We start from the raw sequence: 17,053 nt of genomic DNA, 5'->3' as shown, positions 1-17,053 counted from the left end.
GGGTCGGGGAAGGTTCTTAGCATAGTGTAAGACCCCTCCCCCACTGGAAAGGAGGGATCCCATACAAATGAAACCGAAATGAGCTGAGGGAACAGTTCAACGCGATCTAATCTAATCTAATCTAATCTAATCTAACACATACGCAGCCAGTACAAGAATGCATCCTGGAAAATATTTGGGTTTGATTACGCCCGAATATTTTTCTTGTCAATGTTGATGCTTGCAGCATAGGGAGCGTCCATAAATTACGTCACGCAAAAATTGTCCATTTTCAACCCCCCCTCCCCCCTATGTCACACTTTTTGTATGAGACCACTGAAATTGTTGTATGGGTTGTCACACTTTACTGAACCCCCCTCCCCCCTAAAAGCGTGACGTAATTTATGGACGTTCCCATATCGAAGATATGACACAAGCGTCAAAGCGGCCAGGCCTACTGCGTAGCGTTTACCGCGGAGATGATTCTTTGAAATGAATCGATTTCTTTAAGCTTTTGTTAAAAATCGGATCACCTCTCGAATCTACGGGGGAGGAAGGATGCGATGACATACCGTACCAAACGCTCCGAGATTTGTTTAATTATATGGTTGTATAAATAGAGGTATGTAATAATGAAATATTAAATAGAAGCATGGAACGTTCTCACCAAATAAAGTTTGTTCATCCGCGGATCCGTTGATTGAGAAATGATGTTTCTGACATCCATCTGGTGGCCTTATGTTGACAGCGAGGGAACAGTTCAATGCGATCGAAACAAAACCAATCTAGAGTGCGGTGCTCCAGTGAGCTCAACAATTGTCAAATTTGAATTGGCAATACAATGTTTGCCCACGCGAAGGTTCATCGTATTAGACACTAATTTTTGGCCCCGGCTCTCTCGGCTCGATTTCAGATTGATTCAGATGGATTCGGAAACTACTGGACCTATTGGTATGGAAATTTGCATGCAGAGTATTTTTTTAACGGGGAAGGTTCCTATGATGGTTTCAGACCCCTCTCCCTCCGAAAAAGGGCTTCCTATACTGCCGTAATTCTGCAAAGTGACGTAAGCGCCATTCAAAATTTCGATATTTGTTGGTATATTATATGTAATATCTGGTGTAAAAATAACACTGTAAAGACTGCCCCAGAAAGTATGGACGCACCTAGTCTTCAGTTGTCTGTGCCTGATCGATGGTTTTTGTTTCAGGCTTCGTTTTGACTGTTTCTGCTTACTATAGGATCGAAAATTCAAACGTAATTTGCCACGATGAACATTGGAATACGAAAAGGTAACTTTTTTTGTCATACCCCGCTCTGTGTAAGTCAGAAGGTTTTTTCTAGTGCTCAAACACCTTCATTTATTTGTTTATCCTATCGAGGTTTAGCATGATATTTATTTTTTATCCAATTTTTGCCTATGCTTAAACGTGTTATCCCCACCGTGGTTACTGATTGCTGCTTGCACGATTTTCTCACTTACTCCCATTATATTTTGCTCATTTCCTAAGTGACCTTTCAAACTCTGTACGTCGTTTGTGCACATTTTTTCGATGATGTTCCGCTGAAAGTTCATGTATTTTGAAACGAACTGTTGGAATCGCAAAAACCGTTATACAAATGCTGAGAAAATAGGTTAACGAATAGGATGTACCCTTAAAAAAACTAGTCATCAATAGTTTTGAAATGCCAGCATTTTCTTACTGCGTCCATACTTTCTGGACCGGTCTTTAGTATGCCTGTTGTATAAAAATGCAAGATCTAGTCGTAATCTATCATCTATGGAAAGAAACTTAGAGGATGAGCAAGAGTTTTATGAATAATAACCAAAAAATGGGCCAAAACTATCAATGTCGCTTACGTCACTTTGCAGAATTTGGGCAGTATACTGCCCAAATTCTGCAAAGTGACGTAAGCGACATTGATAGTTTTGGCCCATTTTTTGGTTATTATGCATAAAACTCTTGCTTATCCTCTACGTTTCTTTCCATAGATGATAGATTACGACTAGATCTTGCATTCTAATACAACAGGCATACCACAGTGTTATTTTTACACCAGATATTACAAATAATATACCAACAAATATCGACATTTTGAATGGCGCTTACGCACAGTGTTCGAAATCGATGATTTTGCGATCAAAATTGAATAACTTTTTTTAGGTTGGTTCTAGAGGTTTGGCGTGTTCTACAAAGTTTTTCTGCATGTTAAAAGGCATCTTTTGATAAAATGTTTTCAATGATTAATCCCCCTAGAAGTGAGATAAAAATTTATTTATTCAAAAAAAATTTTTAGAGGTTTGACGTATTCGGCAAAGTTGTAGCCCATAATAAGAGAAAAACTTTCGTAGAACATGTCAAAACTCCACCTCTTACGGTTTTCGAGATATGGAGCGTTTTGCGCGAAATACCCCTAAAACTAGTTTTTTCAGTGTAGCTTCAACAGATAAAATCCTACAGTTTTGTGACCTTCTACAAACTTGTTCAGGACGTCAAAATACACATTTTTTCCGGAGATGTCAAGTCATTAGGTCTTAAAACAAAAAAGTTATAGGCAAATTTGTCATTTTTTAAGGTGTACTTTCACCTTAAGTAACTATTTCCGGCGCAAAATGGCGCGGATGGCTCAGTCGGTAGTTGAAAGATTAGACTTTTTGCTATCACTTGGAGGTGGAAACCCTCGTGGGCAGTAGTGGGAAAGGTGGTTTAAATACAAGGCAAAAATTTATTATTTTGTCTATAATACAAGAAAAAAAATTTAAAAAAATATATATATTAGAAGACCACAGTATTCTTTACTGCACTGTGTTACTTTCGGCTTTATCTTTACACAGTTTTTACATAAAACAGTGAGTTTTTATCACTTAAAATGAAAAAATCAGAAGAAATTATTGGTATAACCCGAGAGTTATAACTATAGCTAGTTCTAAATAATAGTATTGAATTTCTTCAAACTTATGACAACATATGCCCAAACGATTGACTACCTACCCAATAGTCATACAATTAAATGGCTACAATGGTTAGAATATTAAATGCGTTTCGCAGTTCTAATTAAGATACAGGTCGGACTCGATTATCCGGAGTAAGGTTCTGATGCTTCTCAGACATATATCTGGAGAACGGAATGCTTTATAAAGCTGAAATTTTGACAATTTGTCATGCCAGCTTCCATTATTGATTAGTCAAATTTTCAGCTTCTTAGAGCATTCCGTTTCCGAGATATTATTTTAGGAAGCGCCAGAACCTGACTCCGGATAATCGAGTCCGACCTGTAGTTGTAATTTTACATTTTTCAAATCAAATCGGCAAAATGATTTTCTGGTGAAAATAAAGTAAATTGTTTCAAATGTGCAATTTGATATAAAATTTTATTTTCAACCCGATTTTTGTGAAAAGTACTGTTATAAATATGAAAAATACTTCAAGTAACTCATGAGACAGACGATGGGACATTAAAACATGTAATTGGTTAACGTCAAGAGATTAAAAATAATGTTTGAAATAAAAAAAAACTTTCGCATTATTTCTTGGCACACCTTGTATTTTATTGATTTAAGTCTGATATATGTATTTCAATTGCTTCCCAGTTGTAAGTCAAACTCGTGGATTACCGAGAAAGCTGTTAATCTGCTATCGGACGAATCAAAGCTTCTCCTGATATTTTCCGATACTGAGTCCGTAGTTGAAAAGTCAAACAACCAATAAAAATATAAATACATGAAAAAATAAAAAAATCTACTCTGTGTTTTGATGCACATATTGAACTGTTTAATATTTCCTCTTCCCTATTCCTAGTGCTACATAACTTGAATATTGCCCCGAAAAAAAAACAAACACTCAATTTTAAAGTAACTTTATAAGAAATTGCCTGACAATCTGATAGTAAACAATATGAATTCAAAATCATCAATAAAATATTCTGTTTGGTAAAAACAATGCACAAAAATGTTGTAAAATATTGCCGGAAATTACGCGATGCAGTAAAATTTACTGCGGGCTTCTAAATTATTATTTTTATTTATTTTTCTTGTATTACAAGCAAAATTATAAGTTTTTGCCTTGTATTTAAACTACCTTTCCCACTACTGCCCACGAGGGTTTCCACCTCCAAGTGATAGCAAAAAGTCTAATCTTTCAACTACCGACTGAGCCATCTGCGCCATTTTGCGCCGGAAATAGTTACTTAAGGTGAAAGTACACCTTAAAAAATGACAAATTTGCCTATAACTTTTTTGTTTTAAGACCTAATGACTTGACATCTTCGGAAGAAATGTGTATTTTGACGTCGTGAACAAGTTTGTAGAAGATTACAAAACTGTAGGATTTTATCTGTTGAAGCTACACCGGAAAAACTAGTTTTAGGGGTACTTCGCACAAAACGCTCCATATCTCGAAAACCGTAAGAGGTGGAGCTTTGACATGTTCTACGAAAGTTTTTCTCTTATTATGGGCTATAACTTTGCCAAAGACGTCAAACCTCTAAAAAAATTTTTTGAAAAAATAAATTTTTTATCTCACTTCTAGGGGGATTAATTATTAAAAACATTTTATCAAAAGATGCCTTTTGACATGCAGAAAAACTTTGTAGAACACGCCAAACCTCTAGAACCAACCTAAAAAAAGTTATTCAATTTTGATCGCAAAATCATCGATTTCGAACACTGTGTTACGTCACTTTGCAGAATTACGGCTGTATAGGGCTATTTGCAGTTCAGAAGGAATTTTTTGGCCTATCTTGATGCATGGGAAATTCCTTGCCTGAATCGCCCAAGAAACCGTTTTTCTTCGATCGCAGTACGCAGTTGCTAAGGAATGACAATTCAAATGGCAGTCACTGTGGAAAGTTTCTGGCAGGAATCGGTCAAGAACTTTCTTGAGCGATTCCTTTTGAACACGAAACTGGGCTTATGGAAATAAAAATTTCTGTATAATGGGTAGTACGCAGATCGCAAGAAATTTCTTGGCCTATCGATGCGTGGAAAATTCAGGCAAGGAATCGCTCAAGAAATAATAAAGCGTCGCTTTATTCCGGATCCTAGTACGGAGCTGAAACGAAACGTCAAATCAAATGGGGCTTTCTGTGTTAAATTTCTTGACCATTCCGGTCACGGAAAAATAATGCACTGAACGAAAATTACTTGAGCGATTCCGTTTGAAGAGCATACCTCGCATAACTTTAGAACAAATCAAGCAACTTGGAACCAAATTTGCCATGAGGAGGATTCAGAAGGTAACGAATGTTTCTATGCATTCTATGCATGAACCAAGCATATGCAAACAAATTAGCTATGTGGAGGTTTCAGAAGGCAAAAAGTGTTCCTATGGTGTGTGAGATCCCTCCCTCTCTGAAAAGGAGGACTCCCATACAAATGCAACGGAAATTTCTGCATAACTCGAGAACTAATTAAGCAATTGTTACCAAATTTGTCATTCGGAGGTTTTAAAAGGCAAACAATATTCCTATGACTATGGTAGTGTGAGACCCCTCCCCCTTTGGAAAGAGGGGCTTCCATACAAATGGAACGGAAATTTATGCACAACTCGAGAATCAATCGAGCAAATGGAACCAAATTTGACATGTGGAGGGTTTAGAAGGTAAGGTATGAAATGTTTCTATGGTGGCAGAATGTGTGAGATCCAACACTTACCCCCCTTGGAATAAGGGGAACTTATACAAATTAAACAGAAATTTCTGCATAACTTGAGAACCAATCAACCAAATTTGGCATGTGGAGAAAGCAAAAAATGTTTTCATGATGGCTTGAGACCGCTCCACCCTCAGAAAAAGGGGACTACCACAGATAACAGACGTTTATGCTAACATATGAAATGTGTGTAAACCCTTTCACCGGTCATTTCGATGAGGAAACCTAACTTGCAACCATTGAGAGAAGGCACAACTATCGCATTCATAGCGCTTGAGTGTAAATGACAAGCGCAAGCAGTCCCTGTCAGATAGTAATTTATTGTATAGATGGAAGCAGTGACCAAGGTAAACGGTTTTTACACGTTTTGAGTCAAATTTTGTTCTAGGAAAAACATCTATTATCTGTGGAGCTACCATACAAATAAAACGAACAATTCTGTATAACATGAGAATCAATCAATCAAATCGAACCAAATGTGACATATGGAGCTATGAGGAAGCACAAATTGTGTATATTATCAAACAAACGGAACCAAATTTGGAATGTGGAGATTCAAGAGAGCAAGAAATATTTTATGATGGCTTTGAGACTTTCCCCTCTTTGGAAAGGCTCCTATACAAACGAATCAAAACATTACTAAATACTATTAGAACAAATAAATCCAATTCGCCTTGACGGAGGCTCTCTGAGAGAATTGCGCTGTGCGTGAAAACATTTTTTTTAACATGGGAAAGGATAGGAGCTGCATTTTCAAATGCTTCTAAAATATTTTAGGGACTTCAGATTGAAAAAAGTGTTCATGTTTTGCAATATACTTTCAATTAGCTACATTATAACTGGTTTTAGACAAAAAGTTTTTAAATCACAATGTTATGTCTATAATATTAGGGCCCCTATAGCCGAGGCGGTAAACGCACGGGTATTCAGCATGACCATGCTGAGGGTGACGGGTTCGATTCCCGGTCGGTCCAGGATCTTTTCGTAATGGAAATTTCCTTGACTTCCTTGGGCATAGAGTATCTTCGTGCCTGCCACACGATATACACATGCAAAATGGTCATTGGCAGAGGAAGCTCTCAGTTAATAACTGTGGAAGTGCTCATAGAACACTAAGCTGAGAAGCAGGCTTTGTCCCAGTGAGGACGTTACGCCAAGAAGAGGAGAGGAGAGGATGTCTATAATATAGCGTATCAAAATCTCATACGATAACATTAAGAACGTTTTGCTTAAAAAATGTCTATAAAGAATTAGAAGCATTTGAAAATGCAGCTCCTATCCTTTCCCATGTTAAAAAAAATTGTTTTCACGCACAGCGCAATTCTCTCAGAGAGCCTCCGTCAAGGCGAATAGCAAGGCAAGCGATCTTTCTATGTTATCGTGAGATCCCTGAGCAAATGAAACTAAATTTAGCATCTGGAGGTTTTTGAAGAAGAAAAGTAATAAAAGGCACATAAACCGAATGCACATTATCCCTAATGAACATTAGGTAGAATGGCCATTGGACCAAAAGGTCATCAGGCGGAAAGATCATCATGCCCTCATTATCACACAGGTTGTTCTTCCTGCTGCTTATACCGCTCAATCCATCTGAGATACTTCCTTCTTTTAGTAATTGGCTGTTCTTTCAAGTCAAACTTTTAAAATGTTTAAGGTTCAACTGCTGAAAATGAGAACAGAAATGTTTCCTCCTTTTATTCATAAGTTTTTCTTTCAAGTGGCAATGTTGTGTAGTTGATGGCAGTAGAACTGTTAACTCTATGGCAATTTTTTCTTTTTAAGTTACACTGATAATGAGTTGATTAGCAACCAAACTGCATAGTTCATCTGAGATTTTTCCTTCTTTGAAAAATACACTGTTCTTTTGTATTACACTGTTACGAAAGAGTGGACCTTCGCATAAAAAATCAACAATAGATTAAAACTGGTAATTGAACGACTGCGTTAATTTAAAGTTTTTCGGCTACGCAATCTTTAATAAAATAACGACTTTTGTTGTTATCCCAACGTTTCGACGCTGTCGGGACCGAAAAATAGAAAAATTGCGCCATTGCCTGTGGTACAAGTTGTGCGGTGAAAAAAGTGAAAGATTTTAAAGTGTAAGATTTCAATAGCAGATTAATGTGAACGATTTTATAATGTAACACAGTTTAAATTCACAGCATGTACCAAAATTCAACATACCCGATACAAGTATTGTAAGTCACACAAACCAAACATTCTCACTTATAATTAATTCAAACAAATAATAAATTAAAATTGTATTACCCCATGAAGAAGACGCCCACCAAGCGTCGAAACGATGGAATAACAACAAACGTCGTTAGTTTATTAAAGACTGCGTAGCCAAAAAACATCAAAAGATTAAAATAATTAAGGAAAATAATACACGAACTTTCTTTCTCAATCAAGAAGTATGTTCTAATAGAAGTTTGAACTTATTACAGGTATGTTCCGTTTTAATCAACACGGTCCGTGATTTTCAGTTGACAAAAACGGAATAGTGATAAAAACAGAATAAGTTTCTTTGACAAAATATGTTGCAACATTTTTAAATGAATTGGAAGATTTACTGTAGAACACATTCCAAAAGAAAAAATATGCAGCTTATTATGAAATATAATTGTTTTTTGATGTCTTTTAGCACATCTTGGTTGCATAGTTCAAATTACAGTTTTTTGACTGTGACGTCGACAGGGGGCTGTCCATTAATTACGTAAGCGTTTATGGGGGGAGGGGGGGTTTGAAAAATCTTACGCGACATACAAAAATATTTGGGCTCTCATACAAAAAATCTTACAAGGGGGGGTGGGGGTGTCGAAAAATCGTCAAAATTCCCTTACGTAATTAATGGACAGCCCCCAGGAGATTTTCACTACATTTGTGACCACATTTTTGGAAATTTATTTTTGTTGAACCCAAGAATGACACATATTACAGCTGCTGTACCCGGATCGACGTTTTAAAATATGACATACTTCCAGGAATGATTAATCTCCAGGAAAGTAATTTCGGTACAAAAAAGGCTATGTTTACTTCCTTTCGGAAGGCATTTCACCACGATTATCATCTTAACAGATTCCTATGAAAGTTTCGTCTAGGATACTTTAAGGAAATTTCCAGAAATTTTTCTAAGCAATCATTTTTTTTTTCTCCAGAATAGTGGATTCTCCAAGAAGTTCCTCCAGAATTCTTCTAGGTTACTTTGTACCATGTCGCTTGTTTATCTTTTGGAATTCGATAAAAAAAATTAGAGAAAAGAGGTTCTGCCCCTTATGATTTCTTGAGAAATTTCTTCTCGGATCAACCTAGATGTCTCTTTTTAAATTTCTCTTAGAGCTTCTTTGAGGATCCCTTCAAATATTCCACCAGGAATTGGAATTTATTACCCATCCTTATGCATTATGTTGGGAATAGCTCGCTAACGTAGTGTACGGTTTGGGTCTAGAATGACCCTAATGCACAAGGTGGGCCAAGAAAATCATTCTGGAATTTAACCTAGGTCCTAGACATCCTGTTGAAATTCATCCAAGGGTTGCTTTGGAGATTCGCCAAAATTTCACTTTTGAAATATAGGAGTTTCACCATTTCTTTTAAATTTTCTACGGGAATTCTACCAAGATTGTTTTCTGAAATCCCTCCAGAATTTTTACCTGACATTTCTCCAGGGGTTCTTTCTAGGGTTTCTCCAATACTTCTTTCTGGGATTCCTTCAACAGTTTTTCTAGAATTTCATCAGAAGTTCTTTCTTGGATCCTTTAAAGATTTTCTTATGATATTTATTGACTTTGTTTTGGTATTTATGCGCAGTAGAAACATCTACACCTACACTCAGCCAAATAACCTTAGGATTTCCATTAGGCCCAACTTATGAAACGGACTTTAAATAATTCATAATGATTCGGATGAATTTCATAAGGTCACTCTATGACGTAAAATCGTCTCACTGCTCGGCTTTTATTCATGTTTAACAACATGGTATTCTCAAGCGTCGGTAGCCGTGTGGATAAAACACGGGCTCGGTGATCCCGACGTTCATGGATCGAATCCAGTCTGCATCATTTTAAGATTTTTTGTTCTTTTCATAAGTCTATCTTATGAAATGTGTCATAGCAAGCACGATCAATTTTCATAAGGTATTCTTATGACATCCATAAGAATTAGTTATAGTAAATTTTCATAAGGTATTTCGATGAATTTCGCTAGTTTTTTTCGCTGAGTGTACTGGAACTTTTATCACAGAAAAACAGACGTCACACTCTCACCGCTTCCCATCGATCACCTTTTTAACGGTTGATTCAAATATTCAGTAGTAGGTCGATTGACCACTCGCGGCATTGGTATCGGTTTGGCTCCTGTTTGACGTTTGCTCACTACTGCCATCTAGTGGCGGCCCGGCCAAACACAGTACGTTTAACATTGGGCGATTACGTTTTCGTGACGATGCTTTCAATGGAATATGTTCTAAGTGTTACGTCTGTTTCTCTGCGCTTTTATTATGAATAGTTCCAAAAGGTTTTCCAAGAGGATTCTATCTTTCATCTTTGTTATTTCCCCATGATTACTAGATGAACCCGCTGAAAATCTCGTTAATAAAGCTAATATAGCAATAATAACTGTCCCCGATTTCTTACTGCGTTTCTTGGGAATCTCCCAGAAGTTTAATCTAGTAATCTTCCAGGAATTCTTTCCTCAAATCCTCCAGAAGTTCCTTTATGGGGTCCTCCTGATGTTCCGTATAGAAATCTCCGGGGATTTATTTCTGAGAATCCTCCAGAAGTTCCTTGTGGGAATCCTTGAGAAAATCCTCCTAGGAATCCTGTATAAGTTTGTTCAAGAAATCTCGGATACTTTTTCAAAACGACGTATAATACACGCAAATCCTATGTTGATACGTCGTTTTGAATAAGTATCCGAGAAATCATCCAATTGTTCCTCGAGGGATACTTTTAGAATTGATGGGATTTCTGTAGGTTTTTTGGGAATCTTTAGTTTCTTCTTGGAACCCTTTAGGAGTTGCTGGAGAAATCCACAGATTGTTTTCCAAGATTCTAGACTGCTCCTTCTTAGAGAAACTTATTTCTGAAAGACTTAACTCCTAATTCACCAAAAGGAACTGCTGAATTATTTCCTGACGATGTCTCAAAAAAAATCATTAAGGAATCTGGAGGAATACAAGGTAGAATTGCTAGTAGGAATGACTGAAGAAACCCAAGATTGCATTTTTTGGAGCAAAAAGAGATGAAATTTAGGATTAAATTCTATAGGAATCTCCAGTTAATATAGCTGTTTTGGTGTGGAAAATTTGGACAGGATATCAAGGATGACAAGAGAGATCTCTGGTAGAAATTTGAGCCCCGTTGGAAAGAAATAGCGAGAGAAGAATTTAGGCACATCGCATAAGTTCAAGAAAATCGTGTAAAAAAATGCGTGAAATTTATTTCACAAAAAAAAGTCTTGTAAAAAAGATTGTAGTGTAAAAATTCAGGTAAGGACAGGAAAAGAATGCCTTAAACTTTAAGTTCTTGAAGAACACTTGAAGAGGCAGGCCAAGTTCGAGTTGGTACGTAGAGCCGTAAAGAAGAAGAAGAAGAAAGGAGAAGAAGGATCTTCAGAAGAAAGTTCTTGGAAGAATACCCAGATGGACATCATGGAGCAATCTATGGAAAGGACACCAATTGTGCCCTAACACAATAGGCTAATGAAATAAAAAAAAATGTTCAATTATCATGGTGAATTTTCCTATTGCCGGATAACAAAATCCTTCCTTTGATGGCTGTATATGTACATCCCATCTATTATTGATCTACCATGATTAGCTACTTATGTTACACTTGGAAAATAATTGTGCCATTTTACAAAACGACAAAATCGTTGATGATGACATTGATATTCACGTGTTACCTCCTGCCACCTCCTGTAAGATTTTCATTAATTACATTGGCTAGGTTTCATTTTTCTATTGGACTATTGGTTTAATTTTTCTCATGTTCAAATAAGAAGTAAAATTATGCGTGAGAGAAAGCATGTATGAACATTATTTACAGCTGAATTTGAAATGTGTTGAACAAATTTGACAAAAATTTTAGTGTTGACAAAAACGGAATGGAATTTTGACGAAATCGGATAGTAACAAAAACGGATAGTGATAAAAACGAATAGTGACAAAAACGGAACATACCTGTATTAGTCAAATGCCTCAAATGGAAGATAACGTGCTTCTGTAGCCGGCCTTCCAATGTTTTGGGCTCGCATTGATAGCTCATGACAGCGAAATCTCGGCTTGCCTTGACACACACATTTTTCGTGTCGGTTTCTCCCTCCCAGATTGTAATTTGAGAGGGTGCTGCCAACTCCGAATACGATGTGGAGCGAAATTCGTCAAACGGAGAAATGTTTTTTAAAAAAGGTGACGAAAAAAGATTCCGATTTTAGCACGGTTCCGTTTTTGGCAACAGGAAATAAAAACTTTGTTGCCAAAATCGGAACCCCACTGTATTTTTTTTATGAATGCGACCTGTGCTTCCATCCCTTCAGAATTATGCTACCGAGGTTGATCATAGTCGACGTCGAGGTGAAAGGAGCAGCATGGTAGTTTACACTAACCCAAAAGCTTTAGACTGATGTGAATGCCGCCCCTAGCGGACCAAATCGGAACGCTCAAAAAAGCTCTCCGCAGCTTTCTCTCTCTTTACCGATGAACTCATACAAAATGATCACAATTGCGAGGTCTTGCATGCTCTTTGATGCACGATTTAAAATTTGGCGCCAAACTGCCGTCCTACCCAATGAACGGCGCAAGCGGATGACTGGAAAGAATCCCCACAAAAGCTTCACGGTAGAAACAAGAGAGGGAGAAAATGGCATGGCATGCCATGTGCTGCTGTAGTGATTACCGCGTGCACTGCAACCCACACTAGTGCAAAGTTTGGCGCGCACGTTCGTTCTATCGTCGTTGGTGGTGGGTTGTTTGACTTGTGACGAGTGCATTTTCCCTGCTCGCAAGAACCTAGTTCGCTCTTGAAGGGCATTCATACAGTGTTAATTGATTGATGTGGGAAAAATCTATTATTAGGTATACATTCCGCAATCAACATAAAATAAATGTCACATTACTTAATAAGGGGATACATGAAATTTAATTAAAAATACCTAATAGCAAAACAGCTCAAATCGAATTCAGCGTGCATTGTCAAGTGCATCGTCTCTTCCACCCTCTTTTGCTCCGATAGTAAATACATAGTCATACAACCCACCGAGCGTTACGGGACTAGAGAAGCTAGAGTAAAAACATTTTCAGTTGCATTTCCAGTTGCACCGCGACCGTGAGCAAAACCAATCCTAGTTTCGTAGATTCAGCACCGTTGCACCGTTTTCTTCTGCTGTTCGGCGCTTTCCTATACATATGGGTGTACTTTCTATCAACAGCAGACCGGCAGAGGTTTATCTCCAGCAGTGTGAGATAAGTGAAACCTAAAAGCAATATTCAATGGATTTGGTGTCGACAGTTAGTGCATCAGTTACCCGGAAGAAAATAGTTTTCACAGTAAGAATAAGTGAAATCAAAATACAACGCCCAAATCAATAAATGCAATAGTGGCGAATCAATACTCAAAAGTGCGATACTTTCCCAACAACGAGCGAAACAAGTAAGCAATGTGTACAGAAGCAATTTGTTGAAGAAACACGCCATGAAGAAAGTCGCTGACATTAGTGCGCTGCCGGAAAATGCCGACGAAGATTTTTCCCACGAGCAGCAGGACAGTGTGGAGAATGTGCTGAAGCTGGTCAAGAATGGGACGCACCTTTCGGTGGCCAACATCGAGTGCTCGCCCGGAAGCCAGCAAGGCGATAACTACATGTCGATCATCAAGCGCATCCAGGTGCGCGGCAAACGGAGGCTGTGCAATGGGAAAAGCAAAGGTAGGTGTGAAATAGCAATGTCTCGCTCTATGTAGATGGATGTGGGTGGGTGTGAGAAGTGGTGCCCTTGAACGAGGGTGGTTATTTGAAATATTTAGGTCAGTTTTTTGAATAAGCATCCCGAGCAGAAGGGAATGCCCTACAAATGCCATGCATGTATTCTAGCATAGCATAGCATAGCCGACCGTACACATCCTGGGGTGGCTGTCGATAGAGGCGTTTAATGCGCCAGAAAAGTTGCCTGGGGCTTGACAAACCTTTCATTTAACGAACTCTCGACACCTGGCCATGTCCTTACGATCAGCGGGGATGGGGAGGAAATGTTGATTAGATATCTACTCAGAATATGTCCAAGAACTTGGCCAACTTCATAGATATCTGGAGTTGGAAATGGGATAGGGCTTAATGGTGTGGTGTGCCAATTATGCATTCTTACGAAAGGCCAAATTAAACATCCACCCGGATGTTTCACACTTCGTTTTAATAAATTGTGTCACCTTTGTTATGGTACTCATAATGCATGTTGAGCTTACGCGACATAACTGGTAGCAACACTCTACCTTGCGCGCTGGTCGGTTGAACTTAACGATAGAGCAATAAATCATTACCATTTCAACCGTTGAGTCAGTTCATCGTGGTATCACAATTGAGTCCCCTTACGTACCTGCAAATACTGCAGATTATCAGTACCGTAGCCGTAATTTACCATAATGGGGAACTTTCCTTGGCGAAAAAGCGTATGAGAAACTGTCGCAAGATCACACAGTCGCAAATCGCAAAGATTTTGTAGGTAGTACAGCCCTAGACCACAGCTATGAGGATTGCTTCCTTCCCGTCGGATACCAAAACACAAAGATTTGAGACTTATCCCTGACTTCTCGTCAAGACTGACGCAATGGACTTATCCACCGATGAACCAAATTCATCGCGGTTCGAGAATTTTGACACTAGAGCGGGGTCTGTTCCAATCAGAATCGTCCAATTCTGATTGGAACGGCCCCGCTCTAGTGTCAAAATTCTCGGACCGCGATGAATTCGGTTCATCGGTGGATAAGTCCATCCTCCAACGCTCAGACACACCGTTATTAGACTGCTTCGAATTATTTATCTGCCCAATACGTCCTGGTTTCCTCGTCATCTTAATGGCATTTATTTGAGTTAATTGATTTTTCGGTTGAGAATCTGAAATATTAGATAATATTAACCTTGACGTCGAATAAGCTACATATTAGCGCAGACAGACGTTCTAGCTCGAACAAATTTATTCAAATTTTCTATGTAAATTTTCACTAGCGACACCTACGCAACCGATTGCCACAGTACAGTCGTGTGCAGTTGACAGTTTGAGAAACCACGTGCTTCCAGCCGCTTACTTACCACCCAATTCACCACCCACCGAAAAATAAAATCAAAACAAACACTGTCAAAATCATTCCTACATGTGCGTCAAATTCACAAAGATTTCCTAATGCAAGTGAAGTTCATCCAAATGCAGTTTTATTCAAACAAATCTATGTAAAATAAAAGTAATAATGTGTAAAATAGAGTCCTGCGCTAATTTGTGCAAAAGATTTTAGACATTAAATAAAAGTCATTTACTCTGCACAAATTATGTGGAAACATTATTAGCGTGCAACACGTGCGGTCTTTCCCGCCATCCGGCTGGAAGACGACCGTGGTGACAGTTGTTGGTCGCAACGCACATGTAAGGCAGCGATTGAATATGAACGTCGCTAACGCCATCTGTTCGCTGATTGCCACTTGGCAATTTGTAGCGGCCATGTTTTTTACACAAGCTGCTGAGTCAAACTTGAACGTCTGTCTGCGATATTAGTGATACGCTCGCTACAGTTATATATCTTTACAATAATCATTGTATCATACAATACGTTTTACCTGCATCCTGCTGAAATAAAACGTTGATTAGCAGCAAAATTGAAACAAAAATATTACATAAACATCAAAAAAGTGCATCAAACTTTGATTTTGGAGTAGTTGTAAACTACTGCATGATTACTTTGGGCAGGAAAATTTCAAGATCAAAATTTGATTTGGTAGATCTTACGCTGCAACGCTCCATTCTAAGGTGATCTACCCACGTTACGGGATATGCAAAGAACAACCTGTGTTCTAATACCTAAGATTATTATTATTATGCTTGGTTTATCGACTGTTAGAATTCACACCATTCTGGGTTTGGCATGCAGTTATTCAAATCAGAAGGAAACAGATTTTGTCTATTTGCCAACGTTTCGGCGCAATGTATTTTGCCTTGTTCTTGGGATCATAGAGTTCTGTTTTTTGTCATGGCATGATTTGATCTAATTTTAAATTGTTGTACTTTTTGTTTACGCATCACGTTGTTTAAACTAGAGTGCACTACTTCGGTATTCTGTTTCCATTTCTGTTTAATATTAGATCAAACCACCCCATGACAAAAAAAAACAGAACTCTACGATACCAAGAAGAAGGCAAAATACATTGCGCCGAAACGTCGAAAAATAGACAAAATCTGTTTCCTTCTGATTTGAATGACAGCATGCCAAACCAAAAATTGTGTTATTATTATGTTTTTCTTAAAAATGTTATCAGAACATCTCAATAATAATTGGAGGTATTTGGGCAAACTTTAGTATTGATGAGGTATTTATTTATTTAGCAGTGAAATAATCAAAGAACATGTTTTGTTATTACATCATGGAGCTATCGAACAAAATTTGCATTTAATGCATATATTGATAGTAAGAAATGTTATAACTTTGTTATTCAATACCTTTTGGATAACAAACATAGCACTAAAATGTAAGGTATGCGTTCATTAGATATTGAAATAACATTACTTGTTATTTTCTTGGTGTTATTCATACTAAATTATGATATCCCAAGTAACAAAATTAATTTTATAATGCCTTTGAAGTATTCTTCAACACCTGTGCTTTAAAACCATGCATAAACCGAATGGCTCTGCAAAACAACATCAACTCAACCATAAACCCACCATAAGACCAAAGAGGCCCATCCTAAGATGCTCTTGGAGAGTTGTTTTTAAATTTCTCTTAAAACTTGTTGTACTTCCCAAGTTGTCCTCAAGACGAATTGCTCTCTTCTTGTAGAATTCTTCAAGTGTACGATAAAACGATAATAAATTTGTCAGTGTTGTTGCTGATGCAGCTTTTATGTCGACAGAAAAGTTTTTTGAAAAAAAAATTAAAATAACTCAATGAAAATGACACATTTTTGTAATTGGAATTAATGTATTACACAAATTGGAAATATTTCCGTGGTGTAACAAGGATGCCAACTGCCAAGCAAAATTCACCGTATATATGTTGCAAGATACATACTTCCAAAAATTACAACGCGCTTCCATTATAATACACTAATAAAATATTTAGACATATTATTCCTGGTCATAAGAACATTGTTCATGAGTTTCCTCAACATGGCTTCCATTGAAATCTAGGCCAGTGGTCGGTCCATTATCGATGGTTTGAATCAACA

The 17,053-nt window shown here is 37.7% G+C and overlaps 1 protein-coding gene across 5 annotated transcripts in view; it reads left to right on the top strand.

Annotated features, from left to right (window-relative positions):
* LOC109421739 (uncharacterized) overlaps positions 1 to 17,053 on the top strand; it is a 118,472-nt gene that overhangs the window by 55,248 nt on the left and 46,171 nt on the right. For 4 of the 5 annotated variants that reach the window (XM_029851939.2, XM_019696270.3, XM_019696269.3 and 1 more), the window contains exon 2: positions 13,058 to 13,552. In XM_029851939.2, the coding sequence (XP_029707799.2) occupies positions 13,321 to 13,552 (232 nt within the window). In that variant the 5' untranslated portion in view covers positions 13,058 to 13,320. Of the gene's footprint in view, positions 1 to 10,515; positions 13,553 to 17,053 lie in introns of those variants that run through there. The other variant, XM_062856303.1, reaches the window with a different exon arrangement.

This window comes from Aedes albopictus, chromosome 3 (assembly GCF_035046485.1).
Source record: "Aedes albopictus strain Foshan chromosome 3, AalbF5, whole genome shotgun sequence".
Classification (NCBI taxonomy): Eukaryota; Metazoa; Arthropoda; class Insecta; order Diptera; family Culicidae; genus Aedes; species Aedes albopictus.
The sequence above is the reverse complement of the archived record's forward strand: the minus strand, read 5'-3'. Positions and strand labels throughout refer to the sequence as shown.